This window comes from Primulina tabacum, chromosome 4 (genome assembly GCF_025594145.1).
Source record: "Primulina tabacum isolate GXHZ01 chromosome 4, ASM2559414v2, whole genome shotgun sequence".
NCBI classification, from domain to species: domain Eukaryota; kingdom Viridiplantae; phylum Streptophyta; class Magnoliopsida; order Lamiales; family Gesneriaceae; genus Primulina; species Primulina tabacum.
This window is the reverse complement of record NC_134553.1, coordinates 44,541,185-44,568,056: the sequence shown is the minus strand read 5'-3', so window position 1 is coordinate 44,568,056 and position 26,872 is coordinate 44,541,185. Positions and strand designations below refer to the sequence as shown.

General features: G+C 34.7%; 2 protein-coding genes across 2 annotated transcripts; both read right to left on the bottom strand.

Annotated features, from left to right (window-relative positions):
• Positions 1–433: 433 nt before the first annotated feature.
• On the bottom strand, positions 434–3,853 carry LOC142543367 (CASP-like protein 1). The gene is made up of 3 exons (XM_075650584.1): positions 3,481–3,853; positions 1,184–1,310; positions 434–828 (listed from the first exon to the last, which is right to left on the bottom strand). Exons 1-3 carry the CDS (start codon positions 3,741–3,743, stop codon positions 604–606), a joined length of 615 nt encoding a protein of 204 aa, XP_075506699.1. The 5' UTR covers positions 3,744–3,853; the 3' UTR covers positions 434–603.
• Positions 3,854–9,550: 5,697 nt separating this feature from the next.
• LOC142543368 (CASP-like protein 1) lies at positions 9,551–18,537 on the bottom strand. Its single transcript, XM_075650585.1, has 3 exons — positions 18,186–18,537; positions 10,052–10,178; positions 9,551–9,950 (listed from the first exon to the last, which is right to left on the bottom strand). Exons 1-3 carry the CDS (start codon positions 18,431–18,433, stop codon positions 9,726–9,728), a joined length of 600 nt encoding a protein of 199 aa, XP_075506700.1. The 5' UTR covers positions 18,434–18,537; the 3' UTR covers positions 9,551–9,725.
• Between the last annotated feature and the right edge of the window lie 8,335 nt (positions 18,538–26,872).

The window sequence follows — 26,872 nt, the reverse complement described above, 5'->3', positions numbered from 1 at the left end:
TAAAAAGTAATACTCTTAGCATAAAAAGTAATATTTTTTATGGGTGACCCAAATAAGAGATCTGTATCACAAAATACGATCCGTGAAATCATCTCACACAAGTTTTTGCCTAAAATTTAATGTGTTAATGCATATATACAAACATACTCGTCATGTTAACGTGAAAACTAAATAATTAAAATATATATGTGACATTAATTCACTTGGATAAATAATTTTTACCAAACCAACTTTTTTCAACTGTCACATCCTTTTTTCTAGTTTAATAATAAATACGAGATCTGATGAAAATCAATGGACTTCGTATGTATTGATAAATGTTCACCTTTAGATACACTTTTCTCACAGCTGCAATAAATATTTATATTTATTAGGCTTACAATGTTTACTAGTTGGAATCTATTGTTCAGTCTGCCTAACGAAAGTTTACGCGTATTAAAAATGCACAATCCAGTAGTTCAATCAAAGTAAATGATACATCAACAAATATAGAACAACAAACATACAGATTCTAGTTTCCTTAGTTTTTCAACTGCACAAGAAACACATAAATATGCACGCGCGCGCATACACACACAGAACATGTTCCATCGTTCGACGACTCTATTTCAGAATTTTCTTGGACAAGGAGTAAACAGAGAGCAAAACAAGCAACACGAGCACGATGGACCCGAACAAGGAAATGGCGACAGAAGCTCCAACGTGCCTGCAGAACTTACCGTACATGTTGCACACTTTCATCCAACCAACATGGGAATTGCCCTTCAAACCTATGTAAGCCACTCCACCGGCAGCTCCAGTTGCTGAAGCCACAATTCCTAGCAGCAGCTGCAACACATGCACAAACATTGCTGCTTTTGCTGCATTTAATATTTCCTCAATTTTTTTTATATAGATTCTTTTTGATAACTAATGCACGAGTATGCCGAAAGAAGGCCCGTATAAGCCAAACTCGACACAATACACGTTATCAACTATCTCGTATCCATACTCGTCCTAAGAGAATATAGGACTCAAATTACCATGTCCATATAATCCAAACTCGACACAATAAACTTTGTTATCAACTATATCGTATTCATACTCGTCTTAACAGAATATACAACTCAAATTATCGAGTATATCGATTGTAACGTCTATAAACTTTTCGAACTTCAGTGAAGCTATATGTAACAAAACTTACCACATCGAGTATGATCAAATGAGACAGCGCCTTTGTGAAGCGGCCAGGCTTGAGGAGAGAGTAGAAGGATAATAGAGTGGAGAAAATGGCGTAAAAGCCCGTAACTGAGAGTGCTGCTACCAAGTATCTGCACGGAGAATAGTTTCTCTAATTTAGTAGTGATGCAGTAATTTAAAATTACTCCATATTTTTAAATATTTATTTAAGAATTATGTTATAAGTTTATATATATCATGCAAAAATAATATTTTTGATAACGTAACTTTTCATAGATCAATTAGCTATTTTAGTCCACGAAATTCACTTTGTTCTTATTTTCAATCCATTTCAATCGGAACTCAAACGTAACACCGGACACCGAAAGATACTGATGGGACACTCAGATGAAAACGACTAAAAATAAGAAAAATACAAATCAGTAGACAGAAATAATGAGCGATAATAAGCATAACTAAAAATGAAAAGGTGAAAAAAATTAATTCACTATTGCAGGAATATCGATCAATCAATTGAAGGGTCCCCCCGTGTCGAAGACTAATTTTAGCGTAGAAAGTTGGAGCAAGTCCAAAATCTATTTGCGATATTTTTTAGGCGCAGATGTGTCCTGTAATGTGGTGGTCTTTTCATTTCATGTGATGACAACATTTTTTTGTGCGATAAAGTTTACATTGATTATTGAGGACAACACTTGATTTAAGCATTATTATTATTATTATTATTTATACCTTTATAAGAGCCCGGATCATGGATGACCCGGTATATTAAATGGATATTCCAAAATCAAGGTCAATCTGCAGCATGGATTCTTCTGAAGCCGGGCATATGGACACCTGAGACATTTTCTCCCCGGGCTCTCTTATAAAGCTCTCGGATGATTTTTACACGGGAACCTCGATAATAGTGTCACACTCGAGTGCGACAGTAGGTAAAATCTTACCTCGATAAGCGTTCCTGACAAAATCCTATTGATGTGACATGATGAAAAAGTAGGACGGCGTGACAGGAAGTTAACATCTAAGATTACAAGTGACAAGTAGGTACTGAAAACAATGTATTTATCACAATTTTTCCTATAAATAGCAGGTGTGTATTTCATTTAAAGGATTTAGACATTCTTATTTCTAAGCTCTTGGCATTCACATATATCTTCACATATATTGACATGATCTTCACCTCCACCTTGATGACTTAAACATCGGAGTGGCCAGGCCGACGAGTTCATTTCCTTGTCTGCAGATCACGGTGGCTTCACAAATATATTCCTTGATCATTTACCCCAAACAATAACTTTTATCAAATCCGGTGGATTGCCCCGATCCAACTCACCCGATTCACCCGAATATCATCAATTATTATTATTATTATTCCTAGTAATAAATTGATACGTTTGAGCTCCATTCATATACTTAATGAGTTAACTGAATTCAAGCTCAAAACAAGTAATTAATTATATATAATTAGTAAGATGTAAATATAATATAACTAATTTAAAATTTAGATAAATAAACATTTAAGATTCGAAGTCAACATAGTAATTAAGCTACATAAGTTTGGAGCTTAATTAAATCATTATGAGCTGGTAAATTATATATAATTGGACATTGAACAATTAGTGGCAGCCAACAAATGAAGATTGTCAAAGATTTAATAAATCTTTGGTGGAAATTTCGCATCACCAACTTTTCTGCACATTAACTAATCAAATTATTGAATCTTTCCTTTTTTAAAAAAATAATAATTTTTTTTAGATTTAATTTATGTCTATAGTTTAGGATGAAAATATCATTTATCATCCTATGAAAGTGAAAAAGCATAAAACCTTATGTGCTTGATATGCAAGGGTTGACCCATCTCACAGATAAAGATTCGTGAGACCATCTCACAAGAGACTTACTCAAAAAAAATTGCAAATTAGAGAGTTTTATACTCAAATTTTAAAAACACGAGGTTATAAATGTCCCTTTATTTTACTATGGGGATTTTATGTTCTTTTTGACTCTCACAAGTAACAAATGAAATTTTCCATAGTTAAGCAGATACAATGCAGGGTATATGAAGGGATTTCATGCTGTACTTCAGTTATAATCTCAAAATACGAACTCTATTATTATTTTTAGAATAAACTATAAATCGGAAACAAAAAAATTTGAATGTGTTCTGATATATTTGAATTGAATATAATTTTTTTTTAAAAAAAAAACAACGTATAAACTGTCAAAATATACAGAAATTTACATACTACACAAAGTTAAAAATATGATTAAACTCCATGCATGTTTAGATGAAATAGAACTTACATAAGAGCTGGGGAATGATTAAATTTGGCAGTCCTTTTGACCAACATTGGAAATGAAGGAAACATGAATCCCTTCGTTTGCTTGCTAGTAACAAGCACCACAACAGCCACAAGTGCCGAAGCAAACAACAAGAACCTCAACACAACCTCGACCAAAGAAAAGTACTTGGTAGCCACAGCATCTGCCGAGGTTTTCGCTTCCGACGGTGATACAGCCTTCTCGGGCTCTAGCGCCACCTTTTCCGCTGTCACTGTGCTGGCCATGGAAATATATCTGTGTTAATTTGTTGTTCTTAATGATTTATTTCAAACAAACTTTAGTTGGGTAACATAAGTTTAAGACTGAAAGATGTTGTGTTTATAGGATAAGAATATGTGTGGTATTATATAGAAAGAAGGTTTGTTTTATTGGTTGGAGTTTCCTATACGGTAAGCTGATGTGTAGGATCTAACACTTATAGCTCTATCAAATGTTATAGTCAGTAGTAACGGTTTATTCTAATATTTTAAATTGTATAAAAACTCAAGCGTTATGTGTCGAACGCAATTATCGAACTTTAACATAATGCTTCAAATAAATATAAATAGCGTCGATTAATTTGAAATCATGAATTTCAAATAAATATCTGTCTAAATTAAAATAAGAAAGATTTCAAAATTTTCTTCTTTTAGTTTATTATAAATTATATAGGATTTCAGATACAGAAATACCGGCATCATTTTGAAGCACGCAAATGTAACACGAGTGGATTCCATATTGATGTAAGAGTAGGTCGTGTGTGAGACGGTGTCACGAATCTTTATTTGTTTGACGGATCAATCTTACCGATATTCATAATAAAAAGTAATACTCTTAGCATAAAAAGTAATAATTTTTCATGGATGACCCAAATAAGAGAACTGTCTCACAAAATACGACCCGTGAGACCGTCTCACACAAGTTTTTGCCTTGATGAAATCGAAAATGGATTGCTTAAACGAGATCTAGACAACCAGAGATAAATCTATGCTACGTTTGAAGTAATATCCTTTGTATTTTAATATAATATGTTCAATTGATCATTTGAAATCGAATAAAAATGAGGTTCACATACGATCAATTGAACAAGTTGTATTAAAACACAGAGGAGCGCTACACTAGGCATGATATTGACTCATAACAAGTATGTATGTCAAATATATTTATTTATTTATTTTTTTTATCTAAAGTATTTTCTGGTGAATTAAATAATTGATAAAGTGGGCTAATTGGAACCCAATTTGAAATCACATAAGGTGGATGGGTCCTATCTATCTAGTGTTTGAAGACGATGACTGATCAAATCAGATCACCAGATATCGAGATTTTTTGGAGCCATGATTATTATATTTATACTTAGGACCCGTTTCGTAAAAAAAGATTAATGGTTTGGATTGTGGTTAGTTGAATCGATTTATCCAGTGTTTAGTTGGATTTTTAATAATTTTACTAGGGATGGCAATTTTTCCCGCGGTTTCGGGGCACTGCGGGGAAAACCCGAAATGAGACGGGTTCGGGGATATGTTAATGGGTTTGGTTTCGGGTTATATTGGGACGGGTTTGGAAATCCTATCCTCATACCAAACCCTCCCAAACCCACCCCGATAACATATATATATACATATACAATTATATATATATTATAAATACAGTAATATATATTATAAAAAAGTATATACAGTAATATATATATATATATATTATATAAAAAAATATAAGTAAGTAATATATATATATATATAAATACAGTAATATATATATATTATATAAAAAGTATTATAATATATATATATATATATTATATAAAAAAATATAATACTTATATATATATATGGGGACGGGGACGGGGACGGGGACGGGGATGGGGATGGGGATGGCAAACCCGCCCCCGTCCCATCCCATCTCATTGCCATCCCTAAATTTTACCCAATCCATTCTGCAAAGGACTAAGTCAGATTAATTGAAGGACATAATCGTCAGCATCTTGGATTAATCTTTTGCATCGACATATTAAAATCCCACATTAATCATCCCACAATCACGTCTGTTTAACTCACTTTTCAAATCGTTTTTTGCCGTAGTCAATATATGAAGTTTGCAACACCAGTTATATATGTAAGAGAACACCCGTGTTTCGCGGGGTGTTGGACTCGAGGTATGACAATAACTGCAATTTTACATAATCTTAATTACGCTAATTTTTTAAAAATTAAGGAAAATGATTTTCTTTTGTCCATTAACTTGCCTAATTTTGGGTTTCGGTTCATTAAGTTTTCAAAATTTGGTTTTGACACACTAACCTATTAATTTTCGGGTACTTTGCTCTATTACGTTGACGTGACATCTGACAAGTCAACAATTTCCGATGCAACGTCATCAGTATTTTCTTATGTCACGTCAGAAATTGAACCAAAATATTCTAAAATTAATAGTTAGTGTACTAAAACCAAACTACGGAGATTTAGTAGATTAAAACCCAAAATTGAATTAAAAAAAAAACATGTTTCAACTAAAAATTATTGAGCATGTTAATGAAGTGTGAATTAAAGCCTGATATTCCTTGTATCGATAACTGATTAGGCAGTTTCTGTTGGAAATTTAATAAAATAAATCTATAAATCATGTGATTAAATCCATATACCATAACACGCCAGGAATTCATGTCGAATTATCAAAAAATATAAATAACAGTAAACACGTACCAGAATCCATTGATTGATCAAGCGCCAGAGTTATGGATCTTTCAAGACAACAGAGAATCGACCACCTTATTCTTGACTTAGAGGGGGAGAAGGAGAGAGATCTAGAATATGTGTGCCGTGTATATTCTGTGTTATTCTCTGTGCTTTAGGAACCATAACCTTAGATAACCTTAGCAGTATTCAACTCATCATAGAAGACCTAATTGGGATGAGTTTCTACACATAAGGTGGATCATACTAATTTATTTAATACTTTGGAAACCCATAATTAATTAGATCACTTTATTGGGTCCTTTATTACATAGCTTGTCCATGTACAGTTAATTAAATTATGTGAGCCCACAAAATAATTCCAACAATCTCCCACTTGGGCCACAAAAGTTATCGGGATATTGTATATGCAAAAACTGGATTGAGCTCTTGCTATCTAAACCAAAATATTCCTTAACAATCTGGTCTATCAATTATACCAATATTGAACCAAAGCAGTCATCGCTACATTTAAAATCACTAGACCCATCAATGATCACAATATTAGCATAAGCAATAACATAGATCAAGTATGGATGTGTAGCATGAAAATACATAAATGTGATCCAAGAATAAAACATGTATTTCCAACTGGTCCTCCTAATGACTCAAAGAGTCCAACAACAGACTTCAACCAAATGCTAAACCGCATTGAAAGATAACACTTTATTTCAGAGTAGTTCAAATAAACTTTAGTCTGTACAGAAACTTAAATCATGTCAAATGATTCAATGTTTAAATCAAATACAAACTCCCTACTGTACATGCATATTAACTATATAGACAACACCAATATGTGTCACATGCCCAAAAATCTTGGGTGACCAACCCATGACAAACACACCGCAATTATAGAGTTTGCAATAACAATCTCAATTGACACACAAACACTCTAAATTATTTCCTTCCAACTAGAAACTTCATTTCAATATATTTTGACTTTGACAATTTTCAGTTGTTCTTTAAATATAATATAGCGGCTTTATTATCACAATTGATCTTCAATGGTTTCTTAGACCAATGATCATTACCGGTGATAAAATTCCGCAACTTTATTCGAAGTCCAAATATCCAACTATTTCCAAATGTCAGATTTCCGATGTGTGAGCATAAAATCCTTAGTTCACTTTATACACCACATAACCCGTTTAATAATTCAGTGCCAGGTTTCTTAAATATCTGCCTAACTTTCAATGATGTTCAAAATATCTAAACAATGTTATCTATAAATCCGAATGAGATTATTACCTGATAAAATTTATACCAACACATATGTGGACATAAACATCAATATATTCTTTTCAATGTTGACTTTCCAATTTACTCACTTTCACTAAAGTCAACATACGAAATTAATTCGCATTTAATTTCAAAATTTCGTGAATGCATAATGTCAATGTCATTTAAAATATTGATATTCAATTTATCAATCTTATCAATCAAGGAACTCATATCAAACATATTTGAATTTCGAAAAATTGAAAAGTTGATTTGTCCAAACATGAAACTAAAATTTAATTCTGTCTAGTTTTTTTTTTTCGAATTCCAATATCATAGATATAAATGCACTAGAAGAAAATATATAGAATCTAAAATCTGGACCAGAAAATAATATTCCTTTGGGATGATTATTTTCCGAATAGATCTAGATGCACTTTAAAATCATGTATTGTGTTTGGAATTTGGCCAAAAATCTTTCTTTGGACCGACTATTTTTCGCATAAATTGAAACACAATTTATTTTTAAACTTTAACAATATTTACATATCTCAAATCACTTTATTAACATGTAATTTAAATTTACCAAATTTGAGATGCAAGATATCAACTTAACTTAAAATTTTCACAAAAAAATTTAATTTACTTTAATTGGGACAAATAAAACATGGAGACCAAATTTGCAAGAAATAAAATATTCATGCCTCATAATTATTCATCCACAAATATTTTATCGAAATAAACAAATGTGATAAAATAATGAATAATTCCATATTAATTTTATTTCATGTAATTATAAATTAATACGCTCTAATTTAATTTCAAAAATCTGCATTAAGGAAGCCAAAATTTAATTAATGTCAAAAATCTTGAATTTCAAAATCTGGTTCAAAATTAGAAACCAAACAAGGCCTTAAATCACCCAAATTCGAAACCCTAACCCTAACCCCAAAAACGGCGCCGCCACCTCCGACGATGATACCAATCGGCGGAGACCATGACCCATAGTCGCCTTACCATCGCCGACCACTGCCATACCTTATCAGACCACAAAGTTGCCTGAATTCGATAGAAATCTTCAAAAAATGTACGGGATTCGCGTGGCCAAAATTTCCAGGATTCAGTCGTGAAATTCGATCACGTCGCAACGATTTCGATGATAGATGATACTAATATGGGCGCTAGGAGATGAGAAAGAAAACGCCCAAACCATCTCCGCTGGAAAGTGGCCGGAAAATGTTCGATTGGCCCAAAATCCGGCGGCTCTATTCCAGAATTCAAAAAAATCGAATTTTTAGATTTTTATTTTATTTTATTTTTTTTGAAAATTAATCTGAATTTTGGATGTAAAATTCGATAATACTATATACAAAGAACATGCAATTTATTCAGATCCAAATTCAAAAATTTTAAAAAATCAGATCTGAATCCAAAAAAGTTATTGACAAGAAAATCGTCTCAGATCTGAGAATAAAACATACTTTTCTGTTTCGATCCATCAATAAACAAAAATTCTCATAATTCAACATGAACGTGGCTCTGATACCACTTGTTGGAGATTTAACAAAATAAATCTATAAATTATGTGATTAAATCCATATACCATAACACGCTATGAATTCATGTCAAATTATCAGAAAATATAAATAACAGTAAACACGTATCAGAATCCATTGATTGATGAAGCGCCGGAGTTATGGATCTTCAAAGACAATAGAGAATCGACCATCTTATTCTTGCCTTAGATGGGAAAAGGAGAGAGATCTAGAATATGTGTGCTGTAAATATTCTGTGTTATTTTCTCTATGCCTTAGGGACCATAACCTTATATAACCTTAGCAGTATTCAACCCATCATAAAAGACCTAATTGGGCCGGGTTTCTACACATGAGGTGGACCATATCAATTTATTTAATAATTTGGAAAATCATAATTAATTAGATCATTTTATTGGTCCTTTATTAGATAGCTTGTCCATGTACAATTAATTAAATTACGTGAGCCCACAAAATAATTCCAACATTTCCTCACATTTTGTCTGATTAATGAAAATTTACACTTGCTAAAACTGCAGAATTCAGATCAAGCTAGTACACTAATCATGATACATCAACAAATATATAGAACAAATAAATTAAACATACAATTAATTCTAGTACTTTTCATTCTTCAATTCCACGAGAAACACATCTAAATATGCACTCACACACACACACACACACACACACACCACCCACAACAACAACAACATGTTCGATTATTCGATTATTCGCGACCCTATTTCGGTATTTTCTTGGACAAGGCGTAGACGGACAGTAAAACAAGCAACACGAGCACGATGGATCCGACCAAGGAGATGGCCACAGAAGCTGCAATGTGCCTGCAGAACTTATCGTATATGTTGCACACTTTCATCCAGCCAGCATGGGAGTTGCCCTTCAAACCTATGTAAGCTACTGCACCGGCAGCTCCAGTTGCTGAAGCCACAATTCCTAAAATCAGCTGCAAACCAAAACATCTTCAAATTTGGTGCATTCATTCATTTCCAAGAATTTTTAAACATCTGATCAAGTAAAATAACTAGTAAATGTAACAAAACTTACCACGTCGAGTATGACAAAATGAGACAGTGCTTTTGTAAAGCAGCCAGGCTTGAGAAGGGAGTAGAAGGATATCAAAGTGGAGATGATGGCATAGAAACCTGTAACTGAGAGTGCTGCTACAAAGTATCTGCATTCATAATCGTATATTTATAAATTAGTGTTACCGTAATTTTAAAAGCTACTCCTTTCTTTCTTTAATCATTGTCGTGGACTTTTTAAAATAAAATAAGAAGAATTGGACACATAACGGCATGTCTGCGTTTGCCACTACGATTCATGGCTTTGTGTGTGTCAAATATATGCACCCAAAAATATCGAAGTTTCAGTAAGTCCGAAGTTTACTACACCTTCGGACTTACTGAATTGATTAAAGCATGGTTATTATTATAGAGTAGGTCTCTTGTGAGACAGTAAGAGACGGTCCCACGAATCTTTATCTTTGAGACGTGTCAACCCTATCGGTTATTCACAATAAAAAGTAATACTCTTAGTATAAAAATAATACTTTTTCATTGATGACCCAAATAAGAGATCCGTCTCACAAAATACGATCCGTTAGACCGTCTTACATAAATTTTTGCCATTATTATATTGAAATTTATTATTTTATTGACCATAGAAAGCATACAGGTCGGTATTTAATGATCATACAGTTGAACTGGATTCATACCCTTATATAAAAATTAAGTATTGTAAAATAAATTAATTCATGAAAGAAGCAAGATGTAACTTTAATTGAAATAATTTTAAATCCAAAACAAAATAATAAATAAATGAACATTTATTATTTAAACAGCTGGACTCAATTAGCTACGTAAACTTGTATCTTAACAAATCATTATGAAATAGTAAAGTGGCTTTGCAGTTTGAATAAGTCCGAAATTTCGCGATGCTTTTGTGGATTTATCCCACCATTAATGACTTTTCTGCACGGTAAGTAATCAAATTATTGAAGGTCAGAATCCTAAACTTTTTTCATCAGTTGAAATTTCAAATTTGTATCATGCATCTTTAAGGGTGATTTATTATATTATAACTTCCAAAATACTTCAATCTGTTGAAAAATATATTTAAAATGTGAGTATTGAATATTTGAATGTTGAATATTTGAATGTTGAAAATAAGAGTTGTAAATATTGAAAATTAGTGTGTGATGATGTAGGTAATGATGTATTTTATTTTTGGATTATTTGTAAAGATTTCCTATAAATAGATCTCTCATTTGTGAAGAAAATCACAATTGAGTAGAGAGAAAAATATTATAAAGTGTGTAGTTTGGTAAATTTTGAGAGTTTGAGATTTTTACTTTTTACCATAAATTTTTACTTTTTCACAACACGTTATCAGCACGAAGCTCTAAAAGTCCTACATACTTTTCCAAGCTCCAAACAGAAGAAAAAGGTAACAAAAATAATTATATTTATTTTACTGTTATTTATTTATTGTGTATTTATTTAATATACAATATAATGTTATTATTAGAAATAATAAAAATAAATTTTTCATAAACTTGTTATAAATCCTGGGAGGATGTTAAGACGACATCCCACACTCCCGGTAAGGGATACGACAAGTATAAAAGCCTATAAGGTTTTTAAACAAAATAAATTATGACACTCATTATAATATTATGATATGATATACATAATTATTTAAACATGTCTAATATTATATATATCATATTATTACCATAAAATTATACAAATACATACCTTTATTTTTTTTTGTACCCCAACGGTCATAAATGGTAAACAACGGCTATTTTTTGCCCTATAAATATGATCTCACAAACACATTCCATCACTCCAACTTTCTCTTCTTCTCTAAAAATTATTCATCATCAAATTTTTCGAAGAAAAAAGAAGATGGCTTTCTCAAGGTTATTTTTAATTATTTTGGTTATCATACTCACGAGTCTTTTATTTATCGGAGAATATCCTCCTCGTGTGTTTTCTTTATTTTTACAAATACTTGTACTTGTTTATCCGGTACTTTGTATTGCAATAATTATTAATTAATAAAATGCATCGTAATTTTTTTTAGTACCACCATGTCAAATTTAACAAAGCTCGAATTTGTTGCGCTCGACATCACGGGAAAGAATTATATGCCATAGACTCTAGATGTAGAAATGCATCTTGAGTCATTGGGTCTAAGCGAGACCATTAAAGAAAATGGCATATGCACGTCACAAGAAAAGGCAAGAGCCATGATATTTCTGCGTCGACATCTCGACGATGGATTGAAATGTGAATATCTGACTGAAAAAAATCCCATGGCTTTGTGGAAGGGATTAAAAGAAAGATTCGAACATATAAGAGAAGTTATACTTCCGACCGCCCGGGATGAATGGAATACATTGAGATTCCAAGACTTTAAAAAAGTCAGTGATTACAATTCGGCGATGTATAGAATAATCTCGCAATTAAAATTTTGTGGACATGAGGTCACAAAATCTGAGATGCTTGAAAAAACATTTTCCACGTTTCATGCATCAAATATTACTCTACAGCAACAATATAGAGTACGTGGATTCGCGAGATATTCTGAACTCATCGCCTGTCTTCTTGTGGCGGAAAAAAACAACGAGCTATTAATGAGAAATCATCAGTCCCGACCCACTGGATCAACAGCATTTCCAGAAGTAAATGCTGTAAGTAAAAATGAATTTAAACCTGGAAACCAAAATCAAATTCAAAGACAAGGTTTTGGTCGAGGTCGAGGTCGTGGACGTGGACGTGGAATTGGCCGTGGTCGTGGTCAAGGCCGTGGTTTTGAAAATAATCGAGATAGTTATTTTTATAACTCATCTCAAAAGAACGTCCCAAACCATCCACAGAAAAGGCATCATGAGAATACAAGTGTTAATGAGAAGCACTCAAAAAGATATGAAAGTTCTTGTTACAGATGTGGTACTCCAGGACATTGGTCCAAAGTTTGTCGAGCCCCTGAGCACCTTTGTAAACTTTATAAAGAATCATTAAAGGGGAAAGAAAAGGAGACCAACTTCACTGAACGCAGTGACCGTTTGAGTGATTCAACTCATTTTGATGCTGGTGATTTTATGAATGATTTCTCTGGAAATGATCAATATGTTGGTGGGATAGAAATGAACAATATTGATGCTGCAGATTTTCTCAACGATTTCTCTGAAAATGAACAATATAATGGTAGAATATAAATGTACAATAATCTATTTTTCATGTATTCATAGAATAATGTTTTATTGTATAATTATGATTTGTGTTATATTTAAATATATATTGCAAGTAATTTATTTCATTGCATATTTTTTTGAAGTTCAAATATGGAAAATGCTATGAGCAAAGCTGAAGTTTGCATACCCGACAGTGGTACAACGCACACTATCCTCCGAGATAAAATATATTTCTTGGAACTAAAACCAACAAAAACAACGGTGAATACAATATCAGGTCCTGTAGACTTGATTAAAGGATGTGGTAAAGCACAATTTTTGTTACCTAATGGTACAAAATTTTTGATCAATGATGCTTTATATTCACCACAATCGAAAAGAAATTTGTTGAGTTTTAATGATATATATTCCCATGGGTATGATACTCAAACAATGAATGAAGGGAATGAGAAATATATGTGTCTTATCACATATAAATCAGGAAAGAAATATGTGATTGAAAAACTACCAATGCTCCCTACTGGATTGCATTATACACATATAAGTCCCATTGAATCAAACATGGTAGTTGATAATTCTTCGATATTAACCAATTGGCATGATCGATTGGGACATCCTGGTTCAACAATGATGCGAAGAATTATAGAAAATACACATGGTCATCCACTGAAAGACCAGAAGATCTTTCAGAATAATAAGTTTCAATGTAAAGCATGTTCTCTTGGAAAACTTATTATAAGACCATCACCAGTCAAAATCCAAACTGAATCACCAATGTTTCTTGAACGTATTCAGGGTGATATTTGTGGACCAATCCATCCACCATGTGGACCATTCAGATACTTTATGGTATTGATTGATGCCTCCAACAGATGGTCACATGTATGTTTATTATCAACTCGAAATGTTGCATTTGCAAGATTACTTGCTCAAATAATAAAATTGAGGAATCAATTTCCCGATTATACAATCAAGAAAATTAGACTTGATAATGCTGGTGAATTTACTTCCCAAACTTTCAATGATTATTGTATGTCTATGGGAATCATTGTTGAGCATCCTGTTGCTCATGTACATACACAGAATGGATTGGCTGAATCATTGATTAAACATCTGCAAATGATTGCTAGACCAATGATAATGAAAACAAAGCTCCCTATTTCTATATGGGGACATGCAATTTTACACGCTGCTTCATTAATTCGCATCAGACCAAGTGCATATCATAAATACTCCCCATTGCAGCTTGCATTTGGTAAAGAACCAGACATTTCTCATCTGAGAATTTTTGGATGTATGGTGTATGTGCCTATTGCACCACCGCAACGAAAGAAAATGGGACCTCAAAGAAAGGTTGGAATTTATATCGGTTATGATAGTCCATCAATCATTCGATATATTGAACCTCAGACAGGCGACGTGTTCACAGCACGTTTTGCTGATTGTTATTTTAATGAGGAAATCTTTCCAATGTTAGGGGGAGAACAGAAACATACCGAAAAAGAAATTACATGGTATGTATCATCATTGTTACATCTGGATCCAAGAACAAAACAATTTGAAAAAGATGTACAACAAATTGTACACTTACAAAGAATAGCAAATCAAATACCAGATGCATTTGCAGACACAAAAGGGGTAACTAAATCATATATACATGCTGCAAATGCCCCTGCTCGAATTGAAATTCCAAAGAAACAAATGGAAGATACTCATGATGTCATTAAACGCCTGAAGCGTGAAAGGCCAGTCGGTTCCAAGGATAAAAATCCTCGAAAAAGAAAATTCATAGAGAAACACGATGATCACAAAATAAAGAATGATGTTTCTGAAGAAACACATGATGATCACAAAATAGAGAATGGTGTTCCTGAAGAAACACATGATGATGAAAATGTTCTGTCAGAACCATAAACTGACGAGAATCATGAAATCTCTATCAATTATATTAATACTGGAAAAATATGGAACCGAAAAGATATAGATGAAATTGATGATATATTTTCTTATAATGTGGCAATCGACATCATAAATGATAACGAAGATCATGAACCAAAATCTTTTGGTGAATGTAAAAATCGGCAGGATTGGATAAAATGGAAAGATGTCATCCAGGTTGAATTAAATTCGCTAAATAAACGTAATGTTTTTGGACCTATAGTCCTTACACCTGAAGGTGTAAAACCTGTTGGATACAAATGGGTTTTTATTCGAAAGCGAAATGAGAAAAATGAAATAGTAAGATATAAAGCTCGACTTGTTGCACAAGGTTTTTCTCAAAGGCCTGGAATTGATTATGAAGAAACGTATTCTCCGGTGATGGATGCAATTACGTTTCGGTATTTGATTGGCTTGGCGGTATCTGAAAATTTAGAAATGCGTCTTATGGATGTTGTTACAGCTTACTTATATGGATCACTTGATAGTAATATATATATGAAAATCCCTGAAGGATTTAAGATGCCTGAAGCACAAAGTTCAAAACCCAGGGAATGTTATTCTGTGAAATTACAAAGATCATTATATGGGTTAAAGCAATCAAGTCGAATGTGGTATAATCGACTAAGTGATCACTTGATGAAAAAGGGATACGTAAATAATTCAATATGCCCTTGTGTTTTCATTAAGAAAACAACATCCGGATGCGTAATTATTGCTGTATATGTTGATGATTTAAACATCATTGGAACGAATAAAGAAATTCAAGAAGTTGTGTCATACTTGAAGGAAGAATTTGAAATGAAAGATCTTGGAAAAACCAAGTATTGTCTGGGTTTACAAATTGAACAAAAAGAATGTGGAATGTTTGTTCACCAGACAAATTATACAGAAAAGATCCTTAAACGTTTTAATATGGATAAAGCAAATCCTTTAAGTACTCCAATGGTTGTTAGATCATTAAACATAGAAAAAGATCCATTCCGACCATGTGAAGATGATGAAGCTATTCTTGGTCCAGAAGTACCATATCTAAGTGCCATCGGTGCCCTTATGTACCTTACAAATTGTACAAGGCCTGATATATCTTTTGCCGTGAATCTGTTGGCAAGATTTAGCACATATCCAACAAAGAGACACTGGAACGGAATTAAACATATATTCCGTTATCTACGAGGAACGACAGACTTGGGACTTTTGTATTCAAAAGATGCTAATCCAAGTATAATTGGTTATGCTGATGCTGGATACTTATCTGATCCACACAAGGCACGTTCCCAAACTGGATATGTATTTACTCGTGGAGGCACTGCAATATCTTGGCGTTCTCAGAAACAAACGCGTGTAACAACTTCATCAAATCATGCCGAGATTATTGCACTACATGAAGCAAGTCGTGAATGTGTGTGGTTAAAATCAATGACCCAACATATCCAAATTTCATGCGGATTATCATCTGATGAGAAGCCTGTGATACTATATGAAGAGAATGCTGCATGTGTTGCTCAAATGAAAGAAGGATACATAAAAAGCGACAGAACTAAACATATTCCTCCTAAGTTCTTCGCATTCACTAAGGAGCTAGAGAAGAATAAATATATTGATGTTCGTCACATTCAATCAAGTGAAAACTCATCAGATCTCTTCATAAAGGCACTTCCTACGTCAATATTCAGAAAGCACATATATAATATTGGGATGCGCAATCTACGAAATTTGTGAAGAATTGTTCGTGTCAACATGAGGGGGAGTTTACGTGACTGCACTCTTTTTCTCTTACTATGGTTTTTATCCCAATGGGTTTTTCCTAGTAAGGTTTTTAACGAGGCAGTATAAAAACACGTAATGAAGACAATCATCATCACAAGGGGGAGTGTTGAAAAATATATTTAAAATGTGAGTATTGAATATTTGAATGTTGAATATTTGAATGTTGAAAATAAGAGTTGTAAATATTGAAAATTAGTGTGTGATGATGTAGGTAATGATGTATTTTATTTTTGGATTATTTGTAAAAATTTCCTATAAATAGATCTCTCATTTGTGAAGAAAATCACAATTGAGTAGAGAGAAAAATATTATAAAGTGTGTAGTTTGGTAAATTTTGAGAGTTTGAGATTTTTACTTTTTACCATAAATTTTTACTTTTTCACAACATAATCTACGGTTTTTTTTTTTGGAATAAATTATAAAGTGGAGTGTGTTGTGTGCGCGCGAGCATAGAGTCGAGGTGACACTTATTTAGTAGATATGATAAAACATATCAAAATTGTATATCTATTAGGTGAGCGCTACCTCAACCAGTGGTGAAACCATGTTTTCATTTGTACTCGGGCTAGAATTTTCTAAGCTATGTTTCAGCCGGAAAAAAAGAGACAAACTTTATGTATAAAAAATATCGGCAAAAAACAAGTTACCCCGGGCTACCGTCCAGGCGGAGCAACACATGGATCCGCCCGTGAACTCAACCATGGATACATATGTATGAACGATTAGTGAACAACCTATAAAAAAAACTATATATATATGATATTGTTGTAATATTTAATTAGAATATGATAACTCTAGAGCACTCTTACAAATTCTTGAATATTTTAATATAAATTGTGAAACAAGTTAATATGTCCAGCTGTCTAAATCCATTTGATAAAATCAATGATTGGGTTCATAAGAGGATCGGAGATGGACACAATTCAGCCACGCAACAGAGAATTTGAAAATAAAAATTGATTAACATATTTTTGTTAATGACTAAATTAAGGGAAAAGCGGGTTTTTGATCTCGAATAATATGGACGAAGAAAAAATAATCATCTTGTTCATAGAAATGTCCGATTTTAAAGAGAAATTGTGTGCCGTTTTCCTTTATATTTTAAAAGGTGATCAAAATGGTTTTAAGCTCAACAGACGAAAATGGTAAACATCTGATGATTTCGCCAAATTTTCAAAAACATGATTTTACAATTTTTTATATATGTTGCATGTGGTTACTTCATATATATATATATATATATATATATATATAGTGCAAAAGACTTACATATAAGCTGGGGACTGATTAAATTTCGCATCCCTTGAAGCCATTGGAAATGGAGGAAATGGCGAAATCGGAACAATCTTCGTTTGCTTGCTGGTAACAATCACCAACACAGCCACAAGTGCCGAAGCAAACAACAAGAATCTCAACGCAACTTCAAGCAATGCAAAGTACTTGGTCGGCACCGCATCCCCCGAAGTTTTCGCCTCCGGTGGTGGCGCCGCCTTCTCGGTCGTCTCTGTGGTCGCCATGGAAAATTTGTGGGTTTTTTTTTTTTTTTTTTTATCTTTTCGTTTCTGAGTTGTTTCACTCTAAATTTAGTTGGATAATGTAAAGTTGGTGTGGAAGATTTTATGGTTATGGGATAAGAGTACATGTGTATTATATATAATGGGATATGTTGTGTTGATTTATTTGGTTTAGAGTTTTCTACACGCCAAGCTAATGTTTTAAATGAATATAATATATTGATTTCATTTTAAATTTGATAGGAACTTTTATTTTTTTATTCTTTTGGATTAGGAAGTGTGAAATGTTTAGTCTAATTGAAGTAATTTTTTGATATTAGAGTATCTTTCAAACATATATATTTTGTAAAATTGACTTATCTTGAAGGTAAAAATTTGTGTGAGACGGTCTCACGGATCGTATTTTATGAGACAGATTTCTTATTTGGGTCATCCATGAAAAAATATTACTTTTTATGCTAAAAGTATTATTTTTTATTATGAATATCGGTATGGTTGACCTGTTTCATAGATAAAGATTCGTGAGACCGTCTCACAAGAGACCTACTCTATCTTAAATATGAATTGGTACATTTGATATTGTTTTCCCAGTCAGTCAAGTATTTGAAACAAAATATGTCAAAAATAATCTTCCTTCCTAAGTTTGGTATTTTTTTATTGCTTTATAATTAATTATTGGAAGAGAAATTAACGGAACTAAACCGAATATATCTTTTTGGGTAAAACCTTGTGTGAGACGGTCTCACAAGTCATATTTTGTGAGACAGATATCTTATTTGGGTTATCCATGAAAAAATATTACTTTTTATTGTGAATATCGGTAGGATTAACCCGTCTCATAGATAAAAATTCATGAGATCGTCCCACAAAAAACTTACTCATCTTTTTTTTAGTTTGGGGAATTTTTGTTATGATCGGATTTCAAATCCGAAATTTTATCTTAAATTTAAGATCTTGATGATGCTCATGTCAGATAACATAAAAATAATAATTTGTTTGGCATTTCTTGTACTCCTTTGTAATTTAATTGATAGGGTAGTTCAATTTGACCCTTAGATATAATTAATGATTACTTAACGCTAGTATTAATAAAGTTAATATATTCATTATCATTATGATCCTTCAAAGGAAGAAGTTAACTAAGCATATATTTTAATAATACATCACAATTTACAATGTAATAATTAGGTACAAAATTCTATGATCATATTTTTTTTAAAAAAAAATTGAATATAATTGTCTCGTTCAAAGGAATCTGAATATTTTTGGACGTGATTTCATAAATGAATATTTAATGCGTAATATAATATATATATTAAATATCTTCGAGGGAAAAAAATTGTTTACGAGAATCAATTTGGGCCCAATATTAGCTGTCTCAATATGGTCGAACATCATCAGTTAATGCCATTGCCAGCGGCGATAGATAATGGACACGAATTTGCTGTCTAATTAATTATATAATTTTTTTTTTATTGTCAAATGTATATGAAATAAACGTATTTCTTATTAAACTTTTGTTTAACTAACTTGTGGACAAGACAACTAATCAAACCTAACTGATGTAATTGTAGGGCAGACCTAGTAAGTATACTAGGTAAATCACCCTGATCAAATGTTATTAGATATTCTCATGAATCTCAACTATTCTTATAAGATTTTTATGTTAATATCAAAAGTTGAATATAAGTCAATCTTAAAAATTAGCTCGAAGAGTGATGATTGTCCAACTCCATATATGCAACTCACAGGGATTTTATCCAACTAATGTGAGACACACCTCTCTCACGCCCATGAATGGACATTTGGAGCGTGAAATTTACAAATGACACAACTATTGGCAGAACGAGTGACCCAACTATAGACAGTCCAACACATAACGGTGGAACTTGGGTACTGATATCATGTTAAGATTGAGATTTGAACCTAACTCAACCCCAAAATTTAGCTATATGAGAGAAGATTGTCCAAGTTCATATATGAAACTCCTATGAATTTTATTTAACCGATGTGGAACAACTAACACACACTTTCATGCATATGAATGAATGTCTGGATCGTGAAGTTTACAAATGACCAAACTATATGAGCAGAATGGGTGACCCCATTATAGATAGTACAACACATAATGATAGAATCTGGGCTCTGATATCTTGTTAAGATTGAGATTTGGATCTAACTCAACTTCAAAAGCTAGTTCAAGAGGGGATGATTGTTCATGTCTATATATGCAACTCCAAAAAACTCTGTCAAACCATTGTGGGGAATCTTAACACGCCCTCTTACTCTTAGTAATGAACATTTGGAGCATCAAATTTATAAATAACTCAATTATAGACAGAATTGGTGACCCAACTATGGACTTGTCAACACATAACGGTGGGTCCGAGCTATGATACCATGTTAAGATTGAGACTTAGATCTAATTCAATCTTAAAAGCTAGCTCAAGTAGGAAGGATTGTCCAAGTCCATATATGCAACTCCCAGGAACTCTATTCAACCGATGTGAGACATCTTAAAAGCTAGTTCTTGGGATTGATTTAGGTCCAAATCTTAATCTTAACACTCTATATTTGTTTCTTCGTGATTTTTGTTATTCATATTGTTAAATTTCAGCCTTCGTCTTGATTTTTCAGTTGATGAAAATTTTATTCATTCTTCATTATAAGTGGTGTTGTAGCATCACATGTTATCGCATTGCCACATCGAAAAAATGGCAAAAATTGCTCCAAAAAAACAAATTGATATTATATTAAAACTTAAATTTTATATAATCGAGATCAAAATCACAAAAAGACATATATAAATGGCGAAAATTGTAATTTTTCATATCTATTAGATAACAAATTGGGTCTTTAACTTATTTTTATTAGTTTGAAAATTTTGGAATTTATTTTATATTCTTATTATACTTTCTTCTCCTATTATCAGCTCGGTTTATCTCCTTGCTATTATTTTTCCTAATTTTTCGTTTGATAACCCTTTTATTATTGTTATTATATATTTGGAAACACAATATTTATATATATATGATACCCTCATAAGAGCCCGGGTCATGGATGACCCTGAATAACAAATGGATTCCCAAATCAGGGTCATTATACATGATGGATTCTTCTGAATCCGGGCAGGTGCAAGCTCAGGCTCAACTCTCCGGGCAACCAGAAGCCCATGCTCTCATATAAGCTCCCGGGAGGCATTCTACCCGGGCTACCTCGATAACCCTGTCGCACTCGAGTGCTATCTTATCTGTCAGAACTACAGATAGGGTGGCTTGACAGGAAGTCAACATCAAAGGCTCGACAGAAAAGCTATCAGAGGTAGGGTGGCTTGACATGAAGTCAACATCAAAGGCTCTGAGTGGTAGATGTACACGCAAATCGAGGTAATCCTTGTTTTTCTTCCTATAAATAGCAGATATGCATCTAATAAAAAGGATCCTGAATCTTTGAACTCTCAAGCACACATGTAGAGCCTAAAATCAGTACACGTAAATTTCATGCATTTATTAAATTATTAAATTAATTATCCAAGTTTAAAATGATTTTAGCGATGCATGTTTTATGAAATTGCATTAATTTAAATTATTTATGTTTATGTGATGCACGTTAAAATGTTTTCTCGAGTTTAGTGTTTCAGGCGATTATTCGATGTGTGATCGAGGAAAAGAAACCGCTGACGATTTTGGCAATTTTAAACATGGTATTTTATTTTAAGTTAAGGTTGGGGCATTTTAAATAATTTATTAAGTTTTAGCATTTTAAAAGCCTAAATTATTTATTTGAGTGATTTTAGAATTTCAAAACTTTTAAAATTTAGCAATTGTGTGCTTTATTTTACTCAGGGGATTTTGTAGAGGTAGCCTTGAATTAATTTTAATTAGCATGTCAAATGGGTATTAGTATTTTAAATTACACCCATTAGCCCCTAATTACTCCTAATTAAACACACACACGTTGATACTAGAATCACACCCACACACACACTTTTTCACACACTAGAACCGATAACACACACACACACATATTTCATTCACAATTTTATTAGTTTTGAGAAGAGAAAAACCTAGGGTTCTTCCACCATAGAGCAGCTGCCCCTTCCTCTGAATCTCCCAGCAAAATTTTTGTTGATTTTATTGCAAGAAAACCGTTCCACAAGCGTTCCGGATCGTCTCTCGCATCTTTCACGCTTCAGTGTCGTCGTTCGGTAACGTTAAAGATTTAAAGGCATGTATATTCTATTTTTCCTGCGTCGATCTAGTCATATTACGTGTTGCGGTGTTTTTATACGAGAAGATCCATGTGTGATGTAAGTGGTTTGAGCAGAAAAATTGTTTGATCAATCTATGCAACGTTTTTAGATCTCAGAATTTCGTTTTTTACTGTACTTTGAATTACTTCGATTTTTCTCTCGCTTTTCTGGAAAACCTTTCAACTTATGAAACGTAGAACTTTTTGATATCTTCGATTTGATATAAAATTCGAAATATTTGGATAAAAATTGAATGAGTTATGGTGTTTTTCGTGGGACTGCTCAAACTGCGTTTTCTGAAAATTATGCTATTGATGTGTTCTTGAAGTTTATTTGTTGCAGGCTTCGTTGGGAACTGTCAGGTGATCGCTGCTGTGTTTAGGTATATGGAGTATGAGTTTGGGATGAGTTTTGATGCTTCGTTTCGTGTCGATAGTCGTTGGTTGCATTAGAAATCGTAGGAAACAATTGGTGTCAAAATTGAGTTTATGGGTTTTATGGCGTTGAGTGTGGTGCGTCGTTTCTTTGGGAACGTTTGGGGCATTTTTGCGGAGTCGGGTCAGTGTCATAGTGTCCTAGGATGAGTCTCGATGGATTGGTTCACGAATCGTATTATTTTAGTTAGGAGTATTAAGATGCTAGTCACGGAATCCAGAAGACTCGGCGCCAGAGCGGTAATATTTTACCGCCCGAGCGCCACTCCTTCTATCCGAGTGTTTTTCCCAGAAGACCTGGCGCTCGAGTGGTAAAGTTTTATCGCCCGAGCACGGCCCCATCTGTGAGAGTGTTTGGGTTCTTTCTTTTTTTCAAGTTCAATAGTGAGTTCATGTCTTTTATTTTTGGGAATGTTCACACGTCATTTTAGAGCTTGTTTCGGGGTTTGATGTCATGGATATTATGATTAAAAAAGGTCAAGTCCCGAATGTTCTAGAACGTCATAAGCCACTTATTTACTTCGGGATTGAGTACGAGTAGTACGTCTAAGTATGAAAGCGTAGCACTTGTTAATGTGTTAGTATGTGTAGCAGTGGCCCCAAGCGAGATCCAACGAATCCGCCAACGCCAAGTAAGTATGTTCGACGTGCAAAGAAATACTTTTAAGTTTTTGAGGTATGCTAAATGTCTTGTGACCAAATTATGTATGAGATTGTAAAGTGGATAAAGTATGACCAGGGACCTCCACCCTGTTAAATTATGAACGGGTTTAGATCAGGATTGGAAAGCGGTAAAGTATGATCAGGGACCAATCCACCCGTTAAATTATGAATGGAGATCTCATGTATGTGGCAGTGGATCTTCCCTATCAGCCCAGTACTGTGGTTTAGTTTGATCAGGCATATTTATGTATGAGTCACTTGCTTTGAAACACACCTCTACGCAAAATGATGAAGTTTATGTATGTTCAAGTATGTGTGAAATAAGCATGTTTAAGAAAAGTTTTATATTGATGGCACGTCTATGTATGTATGTACGTATGCTCAATATTATTTATGCAAGTTCAAATTCCAGTATGTACGTTTTATTTTAAAGCTGCATGTGATTTTATTACATATTACTCGTTACTTCCAGTTTATACATGTTAAGTCTTTAGACTCGCTAGACTTGATCGATGCAGGTGAGGATGAATTTGAAGAGACGAGAGGTGGGGACCAGTGAGCTGGCTTGGACTGAGTGGGAGGCTAAACCCGAGGACCGCCATATTTTAAGTTTTATGAAATGTTCAAAATACTCTGATTTTACGTTTTGGTTTTGATCTTTAAACAAGCATTTTTTCTTTAGCAAAATTTATTATGATCCATCTTATTGCAAACACTTTTGGTTGGACAGTTTATTTATGATCAATTTGAAAGTTTATTTTATATTTAAGAAAATTTTTATTTTTCCGCAAATTTCAAGTAGTTTAAAAGTACGGTACGTTACAACACATATATTCTCACATATATTGCTTGTGTTCTTCCTTCTTCACCTGCTGACTTAAGCATCGGAGTGGCCACGCCGGATACCTCTTCGGCGCCCATTCACGAGTTCCTTTCATTGTTTGCAGGTCACGATTGAAGCCATCTACTTTGCTCATTTTCCTGAACAACATTATTGATTCGATCCGGTGGAGCACCCGACCCTGCTCATCCATCTCACTAGGATTGCATCATTGGCGTCGTCTGTGGGAACTTGAGCTCAAGACATAGATATGGTTTCCATGCAAAAGTAAGTCCGACCTTGCTCGGCACCTCAGTAAGCCCAAATCTGCTTGGCAAGCATACAAGTCCGACCAGCTCGACACTCAGATCTTATATGTGGATTTTATATGGGCTCGAAGCTCAGCAGCTATGCCAGATTGGCGTGGAAAGTGTTTGTTATGCACTCAACAGCATACGGCTATATTAGTCAACTAATTTAGCTCAACTAGATAAGTTTCACTCTACGAAAAATAAATTCGGATTCAGTATTTCCAGGTTAGTGATTTGGTTTGTAATAAACTAATATAACAGGATGAGTAGAAAGGTTAAAATTCCGGGAGACACGAGGCCCCGACACATTCTTTGAAGTCCGGGAGACACGAGGTCCGGGCACATTTTTTAAAGTCCGGGAGACATGAGGCCCCGACACATTATCTTAAGTCCGGGAGATATGAGGCCCCGACATCTTATTTAAAGTCCGGGAGACATGAGGCCACGACACATTATCTTAAGTCCGGGAGATATGAGGCCCCGACATCTTATTCAAAGTCCGGGAGACACGAGGTCCCTACACATTATCTAAGTCCAGGGCTCTGTACCCTGGCTCGGGGCTCCGCACCTCGACCAATTTAAGTCCAGGGCTCCCCACCCTGGATCGAGGCTCCACACCTCGACCATTATCTAAGCTCAGGGCTCCGTACCTTGGCTCGGGGCTCCGCACCTCGACCAATATTCGCCCAGGACACTACATCCTGGCTCGGGGCACCACACCTCGATCATTCTCAAGTCCCGGGACATGCTCCCCGGCCCAAGGCTCCGCACCTTGATTATTCATAAGCCCAAGGCACTACACCCTGGCTCGGGGCACCACACATCAACCATTCCCAAGTCTCGGGACATGCTTGCCGGCCCAAGGTTCCGCACCTTGGTTATTGATAAGCCCAGGGCACTACACCTTGGCTCGGGGCACCACACCTCGACCATTCCCAAGTCCCGGGACATGCTCCCCAGCCCAAGGCTCCGCACCTTGGTTATTGATAAGCCCAGAGCACTACACCCTGGTTCGGGGCACCACACCTCGACCATTCCCAAGTCCCGGGATATGCTCCCCGGCCCAAGGCTCCGCACCTTGGTTATTGATAAGCCCACGGCACTAAACCCTGACTCGGGGCATCAGACCTCGACCATTCCCAAGTCCTGAGACATGCTCACCGGCCCAAGTCTCCACACCTTGTTATTGATAAGCCCAGGGCACTACACCCTGGCTCGCGACACCACACCTCGACCATTCTCAAGTCCCGGGACATGCTCCCCGGCCCAAGGCTTTGCACCTTGGTTATTGATAAGCCCAGGGCAGTACACCCTGGCTCGGGGCACTACACCTCGACCATTCCCAAGACCCGAGACATGATCCCCGACCTAAGGCTCCGCACCTTGGTTATTGATAAGCCTAGGGCACTAAACCATGGCTCGGGGCACCACACCTCGACCATTCCCAAGCCCGGGAGACAGGAGGCCCCGGCACATTATTCAAAGTCCGAGAGACATGAGGCCCCGGCATATTATTCAAAGTCCGGGAGATATGAGGCCACAGCATATTATCTAAAGTTCGAAGAAATGAGGCCTCGGCACATTATTCAAGTCCGGGAGACATGAGGCACCGGCATCTTATTCAAAGTCCGGAAGATATGAAGCCCCGACATATTATCTAAAGTCCGGGAGACATTTGTCCTCGACACATTATTCAAGTCCGAGAGACATGAGGCCCCGCCATCTTATTCAAAGTCCGGGAGATATGAGGCCCCTGCATATTATCTAAAGTTCGGAAGACATGAGGACCCGACACATTATTCAAGTCCGGGAGACATGAGGCACCGGCATCTTATTTAAAGTCCGGGAGATATGAGGCACCGACATATTATTCAAAGCCCGGGAGACACGAGGCCCCGGCATATTATTCCATGAGACATGAGGCTCCGACACCTCATCCCATCTATGGGAGGCATGAAGCCC